We start from the raw sequence: 19,233 nt of genomic DNA on the forward strand, positions 1-19,233 counted from the left end.
AAACTCTAAACAGATACACAGCTGAATTCCCTTGTGGCTGCCTTATTTCAAGTGCTTAAGAAGTGGAACCTACATTATTCAATCTGTTCTGTAGATGGCACTGCAGGTCCAACAATGAGGCTTTGCTCATAGGCCTTGTTACCTCTGCCCCACACAGCAAAAGATCATATTGGGTACAGTGAAAACCACCTTTGCTCTAAAAGCAGAAATCACTTTGCAATGGCAAGACACAGCTCTAATTTGTAATTTAATTAAAACATCCTTGTTAAGTATTACGTCCCACAAAGGCTGAACTGCTGAAATAATTCTGTTTCTCTGGCTGTATCTACTTTAGCTTGTTGCCAGGCAGAGTACAACGTCTGTTCTTGAAGTGGACAAGTGATTCATTGATAAAATGATTCATAATAAATCATTCCTGTGGATTCTGGGTCTGACTCAACCAAAAGAATACTTTTTTATGGCACTTGATTTTTTACTTCCCGGCCCAGGAAGTTAAGTAATTTTCTGCAGGGAGGTAGATTTAGTGTCTGCTGAAGGTAGAGGACAAAGGGTTGAAGACAGAGGCGCCGTACCGCAGTCAGACCATAGCGCGAAGAAAGGCGTCTGTCATCTTGGTCTGGAGCAAGGAACTGCTGTAAATCAGCTAAAGCATTTAAGGAGGAGAAAGGTCAAGGCTTCTGGTCCTGAATCCCAGACTTTTATTTTATTTCGCATTGACGGACTGATTGATTAACCTTTTTGCAGGGGTTGCTAATGGCCAATGTAATGTAACTGCAGAAACTGGGGCAAAATAGTTCAAACTCTGCCGTCGTAGGATCAGACTACTCTCTTTCCCGTACACTTGAATTACACTTGTTTGTCCTGGCCCAAGTACCAGGCTAGAAAACAAGTCATAGCTGATCAGATGTTCAATAAGCAGGTTTCATTAGACTGGCTATTTCTTTACAGGTAAATCCTGAAACAAACAGGAGGGATGGGCCAGCCTGGCAGTTGATCATCAGGGCCATTTGACTGTCAAGATAAAGCTTTCCCATGAAGGAAATTCTTTCTCCCATTAGACTGCTAAAAAGACACAGCTGCCCTGCAGTCCTCACCCTCTTGGCTATTTATGCTCTGCACGGAAGGAGATGCCTTGCCAGACTCTTTTGGCTGATGAATGCTAGCTCACCTAGGCCACTGAGGTTGGCAGTCTCTCTGGGCCTTTGTCTGAGACAGTTAGTACTTTAAGGAGCTGACAGTGGAGAGATGCGTTTTTTTTTCCCCCTTGTGTGGAGCTTGTTGCTTCAAGCAGCCTCTCATCCTTCCTGTCCATGCAGCCAATTGAACCTCAGTGACAGAAATAAAGAGTGAAGAATAATACAGAGACAGATGTTTCAGATCCAGAAGCAGTGAGGGTGCTAGAATGACGAGAAAGCAGGATGACAATCTGGACAAAAAAGAGAGAGAAAGGATGTAATCTATCAATCCTGACCTGCAATTCCTCAAGTATACCACAATGATTTTATTTTTCAATTATCTAGAGGTTGAAGTATTAAAAGGAATCCAACAAGGACCCCAGGGCTCTCAGAATCCTGGCTGGGCAACAGCCTGGATCAGAAAACCAACAAATAAACTGCCAAAGCATCACATTACTCTCCTTCCCTATGCGTCAAGGTTTTATTGAACAGCTAGCTGGGAAGTTTGTTTTAGAGAATTCTACACATTTACTATAAGGTCAGTGTATCATTTGATGTAGTAATTTCAATTACTTTAATATTGCACATGACATATTTTAATTGAAAAAAAAAGTTAAGTACAACTCTAGCGATTCCCTGATTCAATACTAATTGTTCTGTGCATTCATAGTCCACAGTTACTAATGGGGGAGCTATCCAAGACAGAATTCTGCTCTTCTGCTCTCTACCGCCAGCGACCGGAAGGCTTTGATTTTGAGCACATTGGTTATTTTTTTCCTCCTCCATTCATATCTTTCCTAGGCAATTATCTGTCTGCACGCTTCCAAGGATTCTGTTAATCCATGTTCTAACAAAATCCTCAGAAAAAAGAAAACTTATCTACAGGAAATATAAAGTTATATAAAAAATTATCATTTAATCTGAATGCAAAAAGGGAAAAAAGGAGTAAACACAATATAAATTTAAATTAGTGATTTATAAAAGGAACATCCTTAATATCACAGCATAAGTAAACTTACTGGAACTCAACAGCCATGATTTAAAAAAAAAATGAACACACCAAAATTAGTAGGAGTGGAAAGAGGAGTGAATGAATGTTTTGGGGGAGTTGGTGTTCTACTACTAAACAAGTATTTGTTTTCTGAAGTGAAAATCGCTTCATGGCATATAATCTACTTTTAGTTATTTCCGAGAAAACAAATGAATATGTTTAATTACTCTAGATGGAAGCATGATTGCCCGCACATGCAATCACAGAAAAGAGAGCTAATCTATTTGCCCACCCCTTGGCAAAACATGTAGTGATAGGCATGTAAATCAATCTTCTCTTTTTTTCCCTCCCTTCCCTCCCCATCTCTATGGACCTGTACATGTATGGGTGGATGTATGTACCTGCATGTTGCTAGGGCTACGAGCCCCCACTGCCTGCCCAGACACTAATCATCTGGCTCTGCCATAGTCCTAAGGGCATGCCCTCTAGCTGAAAGCAGCTGTGTGGGTCATGAAAGAAATAGTAAGAGACCCATATGAAGAATAGGTTTTTTAGCCACTACTGCTAAATAAACAAACAAGATGCTTCCTTCATGCTGAATGTTAACATTTCCAGGCCTGTGTTCTATTATCCAAAATAGTGCTTGTCCGAACTTGAGATTTTATTGTTTTTCATATCACAAAGGTGTAAAGCTAGGGGGTCATAAAACATATGTACAACGAACAGGACCAACTGAGAGTGTTTTTCAAGAGCTCATTTGAGGATTTTGGGGGAAAACTGGGTTCTGTGGAATTATAGAAGAATAGTCATTTAAAGACTCAGCATTAACAACAATAGCCAAACTATGGAGAGAGCCTAAATGTCCATTGATTGATGAATGGATAAGGAAGATGTGGCATGCACAGAAACACACACACACACAAATATTATTCAGCCATCAAAAAGAAGGAAATCTTGCCATTTGCTATGATATGGATGTAACTACAGGATATTATGCTCAGTGAAATAAGTCAAAGACAAATACCATATGATCTCATATGTGGAACTTAAGAAAGAAAACAGAGAACATATGGGAAGAGGGAAAAGGAAAAAAAAAAAGAAAAGAAAAATAAAGGGAAACAAGCCATAAGTGATAGAGAACAAACTGTGGGTGGTTGATGGAGGGAGGGGGTGGGGGATGGGCTAGATGGGGGATGGACATTAAGGAGGGCACTTTTGATGAGCACTGGGTGTTGTATGAAAATGATGAATCACTGAATTCTACTCCAGAAACTAATACTGCCCTGTATGTTAACAAAATTTAAATTAAAAAAAAGGAAAAAAATGACTCCATATTCCCAGGTGGTCTATTTGCCCACCACCCTTTGGTAAAACATGTAGTGATAGGCATGGAAAACGTAACCTGGAATGACCTGAGTAGCCCATCCCACTCTCAGGTATACCCATCTCATGTATGCCCTCTGTGAGAACATGATCACAGCAGAAAGGTGGCTTAGCTTTAAATGAGCCCTTTTTAACTTTGTACAGGAAACACTTAGGGAGTTAAAACAAAAAGCAAAAAAATACAACATCCAGGTAACAACGGAGATAGACCAATTAAATCAGACCCTCCACATGTAGAACAGAAGAGTACAGGCTTCAGTACATTTTATAACCTCCCAGGTGATTCCACTGTGCAGCCATGGTTGATACACTCATTTACTTCAAAAATAGTTCAAATGGTAAAAAAGAAGGTACTAAGACAAACCCCCTGGCCTGTGGGCTAATTTATCAGAAAGCTATAAGGCAACTAATTCTCCACAAGATTCTCTTCAAATATGTCTGACAAAAACCTCTCTATAGCAGCCCTGTGAATTCTGAGATCCTAGTGAAGGTTTACTTTTACCTTTAGTAGGAGGTGGTATTTGGAATCGGATGGCCAGAGGTCTGTTCCAACTCTATTGCTTAGAGGCTTCCTGACCCCAGGTAACAAAGTTCATCTCTATACCTTAGTTACTCACCTGCGAAACTTACTTCACATTGCTGGATTATAGAAGACAATTCATAGACGTGCCTCAAAAGAGTTTCTGACACTTCAGGAAGCCTGAAGTATTCACTTTGTATTTATTAGCTATTATTTCTTGCAGAAAAAAATAAAGCAGAGGCCATAACCAAAATAAGAATTGTATGTGCAATGTTATGAATTCATTTCAGTGACTTAAAAAAAAAGTATGTGAGGGATCCCTGGGTGGCGCAGTGGTTTAGCGCCTGCCTTTGGCCCAGGGCGCGATCCTGGAGACCCGGGATCGAATCCCACGTCAGGCTCCCGGTGCATGGAGCCTGCTTCTCCCTCTGCCTGTGTCTCTGCCTCTCTCTCTCTCTCTCTCTGTGACTATCATAAATAAATAAAAATTAAAAAAAAATTAAAAAAAAAAAGTATGTGATAAGTTAGTATCTGTTGTAACAGCAGTATTATACTTCAAACAAAACAGTTGCTTATCTACGTTTATGGTTTACGGTTCTAGGTAAAATTGTGGTTGAGCAAAGGGTTTTGCAATTTAATAAAATGTTTAAAATCACTGTGTTAACATACTTGACCTTATAGGTTTAAAACACATTGTTAGAAATATTCACAGGCAATGGAATCTTTTTCTCTGAAGTCTCTCTGATTTATATTAACTTGATGGATGCCTACCATAAACATGGATAAAACTATGTGGCCAAGCTTTTGGCTTTCAGTGGGGTACAGAGCATTTTTGCTTGGTATATTACCTAGGGAACTGCTGACAGTGATAATGACATGGAGGAGGCTGCTCCTGGTCACAGACTTCCCCTGAATTAAAACCACAGAAAACAGGAGAGGCTTGACCAGTGTAGGCGAAACATGGCCTTGCCATCTTCAGAAACTTCAGAAGTTTTTAATATTAAGGAAAAAAGTTAGATATCCAGTTCTGGTGGAAAGATCCTATCTCAGCTGTCCATCATGATCTCAATGAAGAGAGAAATATAATGTATTATTGTTATTATATTGGCTGGTGATTGGAAACACATTACCAATGTACAAATTAGAACCTCTAATTCTAAAGCAATTATCAGCCAATTTCAGAGCTGTTAACACGATTAAAATTATGAATACATTAGCTGATTCACCCTCACTAATCATATTTTGATTAGATAATACTATATGCTAATAGGTATACTATTCAAATTTCTTAAAGGTTTTTTAGTAGAAAAAGTTTGACAAAATTGTTCAGTAATGTACGCAGACCTGGGAAGGGAATGAATGATTGATGGATTTTTTTTTCCTCATAAACCTTATTAAAGGTCCTGATTTGGTTGGTCTCCAACTGTTTTGGCTCAGAATTAGGAATTCTAGTTTTGATGATGGCTCATGTGCACTGATTAGAAAAACATCTCGCAGAGCTATTAGAAAAGTTAATCACTAGAAAAATAATGGCGATAGGACACTATTTCATACTGAAAGTTCTTAAAAGTGTCCACTTTTCATTTATTATAGGGCATACACTCTTAATGAAGCATCAATGAACAGTTGGTATCTACATAAGTACATCTCTACAGGTAATACTTGAATTCTACCTATAAGTATAATCCTTCTATAAGTAGCAGCAGGTAGTGTGAAATGCAGCAGAGTGGGTGTGTGGTTCTAGGTATAGAATTGTGAAGATTTAAAAAAATTTTTTTAAATTGGAGTTCCACTTGCCAAATTATAGCATAACACCCAGTGCTCATCCCGCCAAGTGCCCCCCTCAGTGCCCAACATCCAGTCATCCCACCCCCCGCCCACCTCCTCTTCCACTACCCCTTGTTCATTTCCCAGAGTTAGAGGAGTCTCTCACGTTTTGTCACCCTCACTAATATTTTTTTTATAATAAATTTATTTTTTATTGGTGTTCAATTTGCCAACATACAGAATAACACCCAGTGCTCATCCCGTCAAGTGCCCCCTTCAGTGCCTGTCACCCAGTCACCCCCACCCCCCACCCTCCTCCCCTTCCACCACCCCTAGTTCGTTTCCCAGAGTTAGGAGTCTTTATGTTCTGTCTCCCTTTCTGATATTTCCTACCCATTTCTTCTCCCTTCCCTTCTATTCCCTTTCACTATTATTTATATTCCCCAAATGAATGAGAACATATAATGTTTGTCCTTCTCCGATTGACTTATTTCACTGATATTTTCACTCATTTTCTCTCCTTTCCCCTTTATTCCCTTTCACTATTTTTTATATTCCCCAAATGAATGAGACCATAGAATGTTTATCCTTCTCTGATTGACTCACTTCACTCAGCATAATACCCTCCAGGTCCGTCCACATCAAAACAAATGGTGGATATTTGTCGTTTCTAATGGCTGAGGAATATTCCATTGTATACATAAACCCCATCTTCTTTATCCATTCATCTTTCGATGGACACCGAGGCTCCTTCCACAGTTTGGCTGCTGTGGACATTGCTGCTAGAAACATCGGGGTGCAGGTGTCCCGGCGTTTCATTGCATCTGTATCTTTCACTGCTGGTAAATCCCCAGCAGTGCAATTGCTGGAATTGTGAAGATTTTCTAATGTCCACAGACTTCACTGATAGTATATTTGGTCCTCTAAATTGCATCACCCTGTTTTCTTTTTTTCTTAAAGATTATATTTATTTATTCATGAGAGAGAGAGACAGACAGAGAGAGAGAGAGAGAGAGAGAGAGGCAGAGACACAGGCAGAGGGAGAAGCAGGGAGCCTGACCCCGGGTCTCCAGGATCACGCCCCAGGCTGAAGGCAGCGCTAAACCGCTGAGCCACCCGGGCTGCCCGCATGACCCTGTTTTAAGCAAGAAACTGGTAGATCATCTGTTTGGGACAGAACACAGGACAGAATAAATTACAGAAACAGATTTGGGACATTTTACAAAGATAAGAGATACTTCCAGGCTTGTTTTTGTTGGAAAGAACCAAGTCATCCCACAAATTATGTGACTAAAGATGAGAATACACTCTTTTATGAGCAGACATGGAGTTGAACTTGGAATTTTATAAATTTTTAAAATATTTATTTGAGTGAGAGAGAGAGAGTGAGCAAGCGCGCACGCAAGCATGCAAGCAGGGGGAGGGGCAAAGGGAGAGAATCTCCAAGCTGATTCCCCTCTGAGCACAGAGCCTGACCACTGATCTCAGGGACCCATGAGATCACGACCTGAGCCACAACCAAGAAATGGAGACTCAACCAACTGAGCCACCTAGGCACCCCTGAACTTGGAATTGTAAAGGTCAATGGTACATACTGAAAAAGATAATATATTAAATGCAGCCATCATTTAAAAAAAAAAAAGTCACTCAACAGATCTTACCCTTAGAGTAAAAGGAATGCTGTGTTTGAATGCTTAGATAATTGACATAAGGTTCTAGTTTCCTATTTGGACTGATTTTTTTTTTTTTCCCACCCCACCCCCAACCCACTCCAATCATCTTCTTCCGACTGATTTTTAAAAAGAAAAAAAATATTTACTATATCTTTCTCTAATCCAATTCATACAATGATTCCAGAGTCATCTTCATTAAACACAAAGGTGATTGTTTCCCTTCTCTGTTCACAATCTCGACCCACTGCCTACAGACAAATCCAGACTTCCTCTCACAGTTCACAACCCCTTCGTGATTTGACCCCACCTACATTTCTAGCAGCATCTCTCATCAGCACCTCTACTGTGCACTTGAGCTACGTCAATACTTCTGACTTATCATGACATATTCTTGCAGATGCTACACCATCTTTTTGGAATGTGCTGTTTCATTTAATAGTTGTTACAAAAGATTTCTCTTCAAATATTGTTTGTAATTGTGACAGATCATAGCTTCCCAAGAGAACAAATTAGCATATAAATGATGAGCCTTTGGCATCAAAGGAAATATTCAACAATAGGGACACACACACACACACACACACACACACACACCTAAGTTACAAATTATCTAAACCATGTAGAAAAGTATGTTTTTCCAAACTTAAAAAAAAAAAACAAAACAAAAGCTTGATCTGACTTGATCCTATTCATAGCCCTAAGGCAAAATAGAAATTCCTATAATACAGAAACTCCTGTAATACAGAAAAATACATGGATATCATAACAGACTTAGAATAGATTTAATATTTCTCCATGTTCAGAAAATCAAGTTGATGCATTTCATATCCCTACTCCCCTGGTTTTATGGTTCTTGGCAATTCTTTTGATTATTTTTGTTCTCAGGCAGGGCTGCCAATTTATTTTCTAAGCCTTAACCACCCCATCACTCGGGTCTTCTTGGCACCAGCCCTCACTCTGCCGCCAAGCTCCCCTTCACTAGTTGGCATCAAAAATGAAACGCGGCCATAAAAGAAAGCTGCCCTAATAATGGGTGTGTGCTGGGCAAACAGTAACTTCCTTAAAGCCCTCTCCTTTAAAAACATCAGCTAGAATATGGCCTCAAACATTACAGTCCTTTAGCTGATCATTTGCTTCTACTTTTGATGTCTCTGCCTCCTCTTCCTGGCTCCTTTCCTTTACTTATTCAATTATATGACTGTAGAATTTGTTTTTAAGTATGCTAGGACATGAAGCCCCAGCATTTTCATGTCTGTGGTTCCCACGATGAAAATTAAAGGATATGAAAAGTGCTGGAAATAACTGAGTAATAATTCTGACAAATATTCTAAATATACCCTGTAGTCTACAATGGCATAGATTCTTGGAACATAAACTGCTGTGCCATGCAGTATCAGAGAGGTTGATAAAATCTTGGCATGTGTTTCGGGGGAAAGGTTGACAAGTTTCAAACTTTTAAGAAGTTTCTGCAAAATTATGTCAGCCTCCCCAAAGATCTCTTCTAACAATTTAATCTGAATCAGTTCCCATTCCCTTTGAGATCCATCTATCCTTTGCAAAACCTGCTGTCCACTTTTCCAAATCAATGAGACCAATCTGTACTTTGACTGGAATTTCCTGTTTTATCATCAAAATTGTTTTAAAAACAATTTAAAAAGGTAAAAGGTTCTGGGATTTGTTCTAATCAAAGGTACAGGGCACAAAGCACAAGGCATTATTAATACTTCAGAACACACACAACAAAGGAAATCATTCAGCACCATTTCAGCATATTCCACCACTCAGGAGATTCATGCATATTTAAGTGAATTAATTTATTTTCTGCAATTTGCTCTTTAAGAGCTTAAGTGGCCATTTGCTGTTGCTTATTTCAGGATTCTGTGCCCTCGTTCTCTGAGTCACCAACTTATAGCTTGAGTGCTCCAGGTATATTTATGTTCCCAAAGTATTTTAAATTACCCATTAGGAAATCCAATTTCCTATTTATAAGACTCAGAAGTGATTTTCCACTGTTCACTTTTTTTTCTTAATTAAGGATATAGGCCTGTTTTCTCAGCTGAATTTTTGCTATCATATCTCATTGGCTCTACAACAGTCAATATTTCAGAATGTTATCGATATCAGGATGACAGACAGTCACTTAGGATGGGCCACTCTTGGGTCCTCTTGAGATTGATATTTTGGCCACCCATAAAAATCATCACCATAATAATGTCCATTGCTTATTATACTCTGTGTCCAGCACTTTACGTACACTATCTCATGTAACCCTTTCCAAACTTCTAGGACACATCTTCTCTATGACTATGGCGGTTTGGGAGTTTAGAAACCCACCACCTCTTCCTTCCAAGCTTTACATTGGTTCACTGATGTCCAAGGGATGTCAATTGTGATTTAGAGGGTTCAAGAATGATCAGGACCCAGTTTCTGCCTTTAAGAAATTTATGATCTAGTTAGGGAAAGGGCAGAGGCAGTTATACAGATATTACAATCCAAGGCTATGAGTGGCTTAAACCGACATGCAAGGTGCTCTGAAGATTCAGGGAAATGAAAGATCACATCTGGTTGGGGGGTATAAATCTTCAAAAGGCAGCTGCTGTCTTGTAGAAGCCCAGAAAAGAAGATGGGATGCAGAGAATGGAAGCCATGGAGGTCAGGTCATCAATAAATGGCCCATTCTAGGGCAGTGGCCTTGAATCAGGGATGACTGACAACAGTGAACTGAAGACTATTTGGTTTTCACTACGGACTGAAAGCCTTTCATCTAGTGGTGGACTCCACACACACGGCAAATTCTTGGATTTAGGGACAGCAGAATTGGATCACAGTGATGAACAGAGTTCCTTAAACTTTTGTTTTGGGATCCCTGGGTGGCGCAGGGGTTTGGCGCCTGCCTTTGGCCCAGGGTGCGATCCTGGAGACCCGGGATCGAATCCCATATCAGGCTCCCGATGCATGGAGCCTGCTTCTCCCTCTGCCTGTGTCTCTGCCTCTCTCTCTCTCTCTATCATAAGTAAATAAATAAAAAAATTAAAAAAAAAAAACAAAAAACAACAACTTTTGTTTTGAGGTAGCTCTCCAAGCATATCTTATTTATAGTCAGACTGTTAAACAGAAACTCACTTGGCAAAATGTTTCATTTTAGATTCACCTCAGGTATTATCTTTGATTCCCTCCTAGGTACTGCCTCTTCCACATCTTCTGTGTGGTTAAAATAAAAAACCCATAAAATTCAATTGTGTAAATTTAAAGATCTAACTGGCTTTTTAAAGGATTCCTGCGTTGGGAAAGCATATCACCCAGCAAGTAAGAAGGAGCTAGAGGAGCTGCACAAATGAAAGGAAGGCTTTTACAGGCTGAAGGTGGTGGAGAGGAAGGAAGAAGTTTCTAACAAAGAGTGTATTGCTTCAGGCGAGGTTACCCCCTTTGAGGATTAGGGTGTGGGGGGGTCCTATCCCGCAGACTAGAGCTGATCAGAGATTCCAGATGGACTGGTTAAAGGTCACATTTCAGGGAGAGGCTGAAAGCACAGTAAAGTCTTAGTTTGCTTAGTTGTGATCAGATCATTGAGCAGATAGAAGGAGACTCAGAAGCAGACCAAGCAGACAAGGGCATTTTCTTAATGAGAAATGAAGTTGGCAAAATACATCAGTTGACTTCCAGGTAACAAATTTGTCTTAAATGTGTTTGGCTGTACTGACTGACAGGACAGTGCTACCCCACCGCCCGCCCAGCCACACGGGAGTTTTCAGATTGTTGAGGTGCAACTATAATAGTTATTGAGGTACTACTAGCATTTTCTTCTTCTATTCCTATCTTCTTCATTAAAAATATGCTCATGGGTAAAATTAAACAGAAAACACAGCTAACTGTAAAATTTCAACTGTGACGCTCTAAATATTTGTGATTGCCATAAGAATTAATGTAAATCAGTAACAGTCCTTCAGACAGCACGAAGCACCAAGAGATGATGGTGTTAAGTACACCCAGGCCCCATAACTATGAACCTATCCCACTGGTGTCCTCTCGATCTTACGAAGCACACTGAATCACCAAGGAGACATTATGTGAAGAGTGACCCTTAACCTGCTTCAGCGAATTTTTTTGGATTGATCAAAATCATTAGTACTTACACATAGTTATGATTATTTGCGGTAGAATTTACAACTGATGGGGACTTCAGAGCTACTGCCCAAGGCTCCATTGCCCTTGTTCAAACCGCACCCCCCCCCCACCCATCCACACTGTCCCCTGTTCTCTAGAATTCTGCTAGAGAAGAAGTCATAACTGAGGAATCTTCCACAGTTAGTCCTTGCTGTGGTCTAAAATTTGTTCAGAAGTTATTTAGTATCTTAACACCCTCTCCTTCATAGGTATTTTAAACTTTCTAAATCAATCTTATACCCAGTGGCTTACCTACTGATGCTTTCACAGATGTACTGGTAAAGATCCATGCCACTTAAGGTTAGTGCCTTCATCCATAAGTGTCTTCCCACCTTAATGCCTAGTGCCACACCTCTCATTTGATCTTTGTTCCTGGTTTTCAAGGTAGAGCTAAACATACCTCTCTTAAAAGGCTTCACGTCTACTCTGGATTCCACCTTCCAGCCTCCTGAGGGATGGCATCGCACACTGTACGCACCTATCTCCCACATCCCCCACCTCTCTCTGGGTCTCTGCAGCTACATTCCTTTGACTTTCAACATAGACAGATTTCTTTTACACCTTGGACATAAAGGCTGCCTTGATAATAAAACTCTACACCTCTAGTTTTTCCTCAATCACTGATAAACTTCTTTTTTAAAAGTTAATATGTCTACTGCCATTGTGCTCTTGGAATTCACTCAAAACTCCTTTCTAATCACCTTAAGAAGCAGAAATCTGGCTTCCATCCCTACTGTGCTGTTACTGTTCTGCATTTTCAAGAGTGAAATTGGATTTCCTTCAGTGAAATCCAACAATTTCACTCTCTTTTGCCTATTTTCCTACTCATTATTTCCTTTTTAAATGGCAGTGGCTTCTTCAAATGACCTATACAATCTTCCCTCCCTCCCTCCCTTCCTCCCTCCCTCCCTCTCTTCCTTCCTTCCTCATTGTTCCTTCTTTGCTTCCCCCCACCAAGAATCCATATTTCTTACCAACCTATAAATAAGCTTGTTTCCAGGGCTAAGTAACCACTTCATTAGTTACTTCTAGTTGACAATGCTAGAGAAATGTGTAAGGTCTGAATACGAAAAGGATGGAGTGACTTTGATACAGAGTCCTATTATTTTTTAAAAGATTTTATTTATTCATTCATTCATTCATAGAGAGAGAGAGAGAGAGAGAGAGAGAGAGGCAGAGACATAGGCAGAGGGAGAAGCAGGCTCCACACAGGGAGCTCAACGTGGGACTTGATCCCAGGTCTCCAGGATCATGACCCTGGCTGAAGGCGGCACTAAACCGCTGGGCCACCGGGGCTGCCCCAGAGTCCTATTATAAATCAAGTCATTTAAACATCTCGTGTTAAGGATTTCACTAAATAGGATGGGAACAAAATCTAAGGGGCTCATCAACTAAAAGAAGTATACAACCTAGTTAAGTGGATAAGATAAGGATGCAAAATAATTGCAACAAACATGAATGCACTTTTTACATTTAGGTAATACTGTAAGAACACCCCATAGGACACAGTAAAATAGAACTAGGATTCTTTGTTCTCCCTCTTTCTGCAAAGCAAATCTTAAAAGTTTCATGAATAGACACACAATAAGAGAACCAATTTCATTTCCCTTTGTTTTTATAACACGTTCTCAAATTATAGTTTAATATGATCTTCAACATCTATAAAAAGGGAACAAGGGGCACCTGGGTGACTCTATTGCTTAAGCTGATTTCAGCTTAGGTCAGATCTCAGGCTTGCGAGATCAAACCCTATACTGGGCTCTGCACTAAGCAGAGTCTGCTTGAGATCCCTGTGTGTACTCTCTCTAAAATAAATAAATACATCTTTAAAAGAGGGAGGGAGGACCAAAAAATGAAATGTTTCAGACCTTGCCTCATGCTCAGAGCAGTGAAGAAATGGGCAAGAGATATGAACTAGGGGAAGAGTGAGTTCCTTTAAAACTCCAAATCCCCAATAAGGTGAGATTCTAGATTCAGGCGTCCCTGGACCATTCCTCGGTAGGGCCCTCTCCAACACACCCTTACACTCAGCAACCATCTCTGCTTATAATCACATCCTGAATGGCATTACTTTAAGCCTCATCAACTTCTGGCAGACTTCACAGCTATTTTCACCAATAAAATTCAACTTATCTTTTGTTATCCTAATTGTTTTAAAGGTTTATGATAAAGAACTCTTGCCTCAGCATCTTTCACTAACATGCAGTTGACTCTGTGACAGAATTCACGTGGGGAAAATGCACGTGCTAATTTAAACAAGAATGCTAATGACATAATACACACAAGGTGTTATTCTAGCCTACTAGGAGGCATCCCAGGTAACAGGCACCAAACCCTTGAGGCAAATGAATTCTAGTGCAGGGAGTAAGAAATCTGCACCAAGGAAAGATGCTAACAGGTAAATACGCAGAAAGGCTGCACAGCCCATTTTTGGAATTGAAAGGAAAGAGAAATCACATTTTGTTCGGAAAGCTTCATGAAGGATATGATTTAAGTGGCCACTGGAAACGACTAAGAGCAGCAGGAGGCTGGGGGAGATGTTAAAGGGAGAAGACATACTGGGATTACTGGGAAATGGGCTCAAGCCTTGGAGGGGAGAAGGCATGTGCGTTGGACCTCAAATGCTCTTCACAGGCATTCAGGAGGAAAAACAAAACAGTACAATTCTGCTACTGAGAATAAAGAGGACCAATGCTAGACATGAAAGAGACTGAGATGATTTCATTCAAAGTCACTCATTTTCAACAAAAGAGAACTCAGTACTTGGGGCAGGTGAGAGGAGGGCTCATCGCTGTATTAGAATCACAGCAGAACCAGAACAAGAACAAAGCCAGAATCACTGTCCTTACTTTGTCCTCCAAGCACAAACCAGATTTCCCCCTGTGAGTAATGTATCTATCCCATCCTTCTATAAGGGGTGAAACCTATTTAGGTAATTCACGTAGTAATTAGCATGTACCAGACAAGGCAGTAGGAAATAAAACTTTATCCTTGTCTATACCATATCCTTGTCTGTGCAGGTCAATTACAAACACCACAAGTGTAAATTTTTCTTAATTAACATGTCACATTTAAACTGCCACCAATACATTCTAAATATATTTTTTATTTTTTTTAAAGATTTTATTTTTTTATTCATGAGAGACACACAGAGAGAGGCAGAGACATAGGCAGAGGGAGAAGGAGGCTCCCCGTGGGAAGCCTAATGGGGGACTCAATCCCAGGACCCTGAATCATGACCTGAGCCAAAAGCAGATGCTCAACCAGTGAGCCACCCAGGTGCCCCAATATATTTTTTTAAGTGGCTAAAAATCAAAGTTTATTATCAGTTGTAGCGGGCTAAAAAAAATAATCAGAAAGCCTTCTTGTTTGAGTAATTTTTTTTCTAAGTACATTCTTTGACGCACACACAGACATACATATACACACACACAGAAGGAAAACCAGATTTAGGGATAGATAGTTGAGAGAGAGGGGTTGTTAATTTGCAACTAAATGGGTCCAGAAAACAGATGACTGAAAAAGGCCAATGAGATTTGCCCAAAGTGAACCTTGCAATTAAACTGAGAAGGGAGCCAAAGAGTGACGTTGACACCAGGGCTGCTGAGACACAACAATAGTACTAATGAATCTCCATCAAAGAGCAATTTATTGGATACAGCCAGAGCTTCCACTCTGCCTCAGTGTAAATGAGGGACAGTAATTATTTCCCATTCCTGGCTTCACCTTCAGCAGGAGATTATGAACTGTGGTGATGCCACAGGATGTCCTCTTCCATGGTGTTCAAAGCACTTTCATACAATGAACCACATCATAGGAGACCTCTGCGAGATGGGTCCACACAACACCACGTCAGCCCTGACACAGCTTTCCGACAAACACCCCCTGATTCTGGTCCGACTACTGCTTCTCTTAATTGCCCACACATAGCTAACTGAGGAGACGGAGGTCTCCTTGAAAATCTAAGCTGTTGGCACTTATAATCTGGATTCTTCCATTCTGTGGTGCTAGCAGCCAGTGTTCAAACTGAAAAAAGTCTTGACATCATTTACCAATCCTCGGGTGCAGAGTCTGCAGGGGCTCCCAGTACCATGGAACTCCTTCATTTTAGAGTCAGAATCTAAACCCTACTGTCCTCTTTTGTCCTCGTTACTAACCAAGATAACCCGCAGCATATATTTTTCTGCTGCATTTTGAGGGACACTCAAGGTACAAACTGTTATATGTTATACAGTAATCTCCAGAGACTTGCTTTGTCAAGGGGGTTAAAGCACTGATTTGTCCCATTTTCTGACTGTTTCTAAATCTTACAGCCAGAAAATCTCTACCCTCTCTTCTCTGGAAGAGGAAAGAATTCAGTGTAGTTCCTCGATGAAGAATTACGCTTGAGAACTTACCTCCTCTCTGTGTAATTTGTACACCTTGAGTTTCCCCCCCACCAAAAAAAAAGTAAAAATATCTTCACAAACTTGACCTGGGGTACAGTTATACAGAAAAGCCCTTTTATGTGGATGCTTCTATTTTAATCTATATACTGGATATTTCCCCAGTTTGATCTCCCCTTCTTTTAATTTAAGCCTAGTATTCTCCAAATATTTTCCACTTTTTCACAATTTGGCCTCCAAGCAATCTAGAGGACATAATGGCAGCTCACTGCTGAGAAACCTGCATGCAATCTATACCTTCTGCAACCAAGCCATCCTGCCCTTTCATCACTGTTCTTTCTCTTTCATCCTTGAATCTGCAGACACTCAAAAATTCTATTTTAACCATTTACTCTACTTTGTGAATGCTAAATACATCTTTTTTCCCCCTTGAAGCTTTATTTTATTTTTTTTTAAAGATTTTATTTATTTATTCATGAGAGACTCAGAGAGAGAGGCAGAGACACAGGCAGCGGAAGAAGCAGGCTCCATGCAGGGAGCCCAACGTGGGACTTGATCCCAGGACCCAGGGATTACACTCTGGGCGGAAGAAAGTGCTGAGCCACCCAGGTGTCCCCCACCTTGAATCTTTATTACAAGTATCCTGAGAACCATAGTGACTGACATTTGGTTTACAGTCACCCCAGAAATCATATCATGGAGAGCATAAATGACACCTGGATTACCCGCTCTACAAAGCTATGTGGATTCTACTGTATGATCTGGGTCCTGCCGAGTAGAAAGGAGTGTCTTGGGTGGGGCTTGCAACATGATTTTCATTGCTAAGGTGTTAATTCTATCTCCTTTGTCTTGATGCTGCCCAAGTTCAAGGAAAATGCCACTTTCTTTTAGATAAAGGATTTTGAGATAGGATATTTCACTCTGTCCAAAGCTTTTACAAATAGTTATGTAAATCACCAGTGATGGATCCGACCTAGGTGCAAAGAGGACTCAGGAAATATGAACTTGAACAATTCATTTAATAACCTATGACTCAAATTTCCTCATTTATAAAATGGGGACAATATCACTCTGTGTTGGTAAGGGGGTTGATGTTAAACCTGTATGACAGTGAGAATACAGAAGAGAGGTGGGATACATGAAAGTGCTATGCACAATGCAAAGTAGGATTATCTGGACCCAGTACAAAGTTACACCCAGTGATCTATTCCCACATTAAAAGTTTATTCACCTGCACCCCTCAATATTCTCTATAATTCATGTAATGACCAAAAGTTATTGCTTTCTCGTCTCAATATATTAACCGGACGGTTGAATGCACAGGGGTGCACATCTGAATCAGCACAAAAGTACAACCTGGAGGAGTGGAAAAAGAAGGCGACTCTGGAGCTTACACTAAAGTCATTCTCATCCGTCAACCTGCCCACATAAATACTAGGAAATCAACTCATTTAAAAATTGGGGAGGCCAACCTGAGTTATAATAGTGTTCTTGAATGCAGGTCAGTGAAAAATTGGTCTGCTCACAAATTCCCATTTGTCATATTCCCTACAAATGCACGTTAATTGTTTTCATATTTAAATGCCTAGAATCAACCATAATAAATGTGTGTTGTCAGGTTGTAGGGAGTTTTCTCAAAACAAAACAGGATGATTATGGCATATAGTAAATTATTGTTGGTTCCTTGTGCTCTCAGCAGAATCCAGGAGGGCAAGGCCTTAAGAGAAGAAAAATCATTCATGTCTGGTTCAAATCCTACTACACAGAAACCAGAACTGGAGCTGAGTTAATGAAATATATATTTAATACAAGTTTGTAGTAGGCCATATGTTTGTTACTAGCCTGAAATGTCTGAAAATGTAATATCTGCTTATGAATAGAATATTTGAAAACCTTTCTCAATGACATAGTCTAAAAATAGTCTTGCTCCTCAATATATTCTTCTCTCCAGAGAAATAATATCTACTGTGTCTCAATATCACCGCTAACTTTGCCTTCTTCATCAAAGCTAGGTCCTTGAGTTTCCCATGATTGTCACTTTGTGCAATGATTCCTCAGTGCTAATATTCAGAACTTATCAAAAGTGGCAGTTTTGTGGCCTATTACTCCTGACTGACGAAATCTAGGTACACACTAAGGAAGCCCAAACTTGTAATATCTCATAGTACAGGTATGTGCATGTGGTTTGGGGTGTGCATAAAGGGTAGAAATAACAGCGACAGTGGCATAAACAAACTAGTAGTTTGATAGAGTATGTGTCCTTTTAATTCATTAATACCTGCTTGGTCTCTAATGACCTTTAGAGCCCTGAGACTAAAAATATGTGGCCATAAAAGCAACTTAAGGAAGAGTCAAATTTTCTGCCTTTTGTTTTTTCACCATCTTAATCAGACATCAGACTGTTGCCTGTTTTTTTTTTTTTTTTTTTTTTAATATTTATTATTTGTTTTATGGGGAGAGGGGCAGAGGGAGAGGGAATCTGAAGCAGATTCTGTGCTAAGCACAGAGCCCAATGTGGGATTAATCTCATGACCCTGAGATCTATGACCTGAGCCAAAATCAAGAGTTAGACACTCAACCAACTGGGCCACCCAGGCGACCCTTTTGACTGTTTTGGATAGAAGCTATCAGTTTCTCATGTAAGTACAGCTTCAAAAGTTAAACAAGTTAAGAAGTATAAAAAGGATTAAAATAAAAGGAGTATGTCTAATAAGAGACTGCTTTAGAACTCTACAGCTGAATGGAGCTTTTGGCTCTGGCCTGTGTAAACCTGACTTTCCACATGATTCCACAGATCAGGATATATGCTTAGCTAAACCTGACAGCAATCTTTGAAGAAGACAAACCAGATGGGTGGAAACTGGTACCCTTGTTCTCTTTGTGGACACCAAATAAATTGTGCTCACACAATTTGTTTTTATTTTGCCTTGAGTCTTTATCACAAGTTGTCAGAGGCCAGATGAACGACAATACTTTAAATTCAGTTTCTCATTGGCAATGTAAACAAGTCTTCACACGTTAGTTTTCAGGGTAACTGCACAGATTCAATGATCTAATAATTGTATTCAATAAGTATTATTTAAGAAAATTATTTAATTCATAGATTACAGTCCTGACATGGGAGGCTGAATAATGCCCCACCACCACCAAATGTCTACATTGTAATCCCTAGAAC

General features: G+C 40.0%; 1 protein-coding gene across 3 annotated transcripts in view; it reads right to left on the bottom strand.

Moving 5' to 3' along the window:
• Nucleotides 1-19,233, bottom strand: part of TPK1 (thiamin pyrophosphokinase 1) — a 325,016-nt gene that overhangs the window by 57,557 nt on the left and 248,226 nt on the right. Inside the window, exon 9 of one of the 3 annotated variants that reach the window (XM_077850271.1) lies at nt 334-1,426. The exons of the other annotated variants lie outside the window; for them this stretch is intronic. Coding sequence (XP_077706397.1) covers nt 1,398-1,426 — 29 coding nt within the window. The 3' untranslated portion in view covers nt 334-1,397. Of the gene's footprint in view, nt 1-333; nt 1,427-19,233 lie in introns of those variants that run through there. 3 annotated transcript variants of the gene reach the window in all.

This window comes from Canis aureus, chromosome 15, assembly GCF_053574225.1.
Source record: "Canis aureus isolate CA01 chromosome 15, VMU_Caureus_v.1.0, whole genome shotgun sequence".
In the NCBI taxonomy this organism is placed as follows: domain Eukaryota; kingdom Metazoa; phylum Chordata; class Mammalia; order Carnivora; family Canidae; genus Canis; species Canis aureus.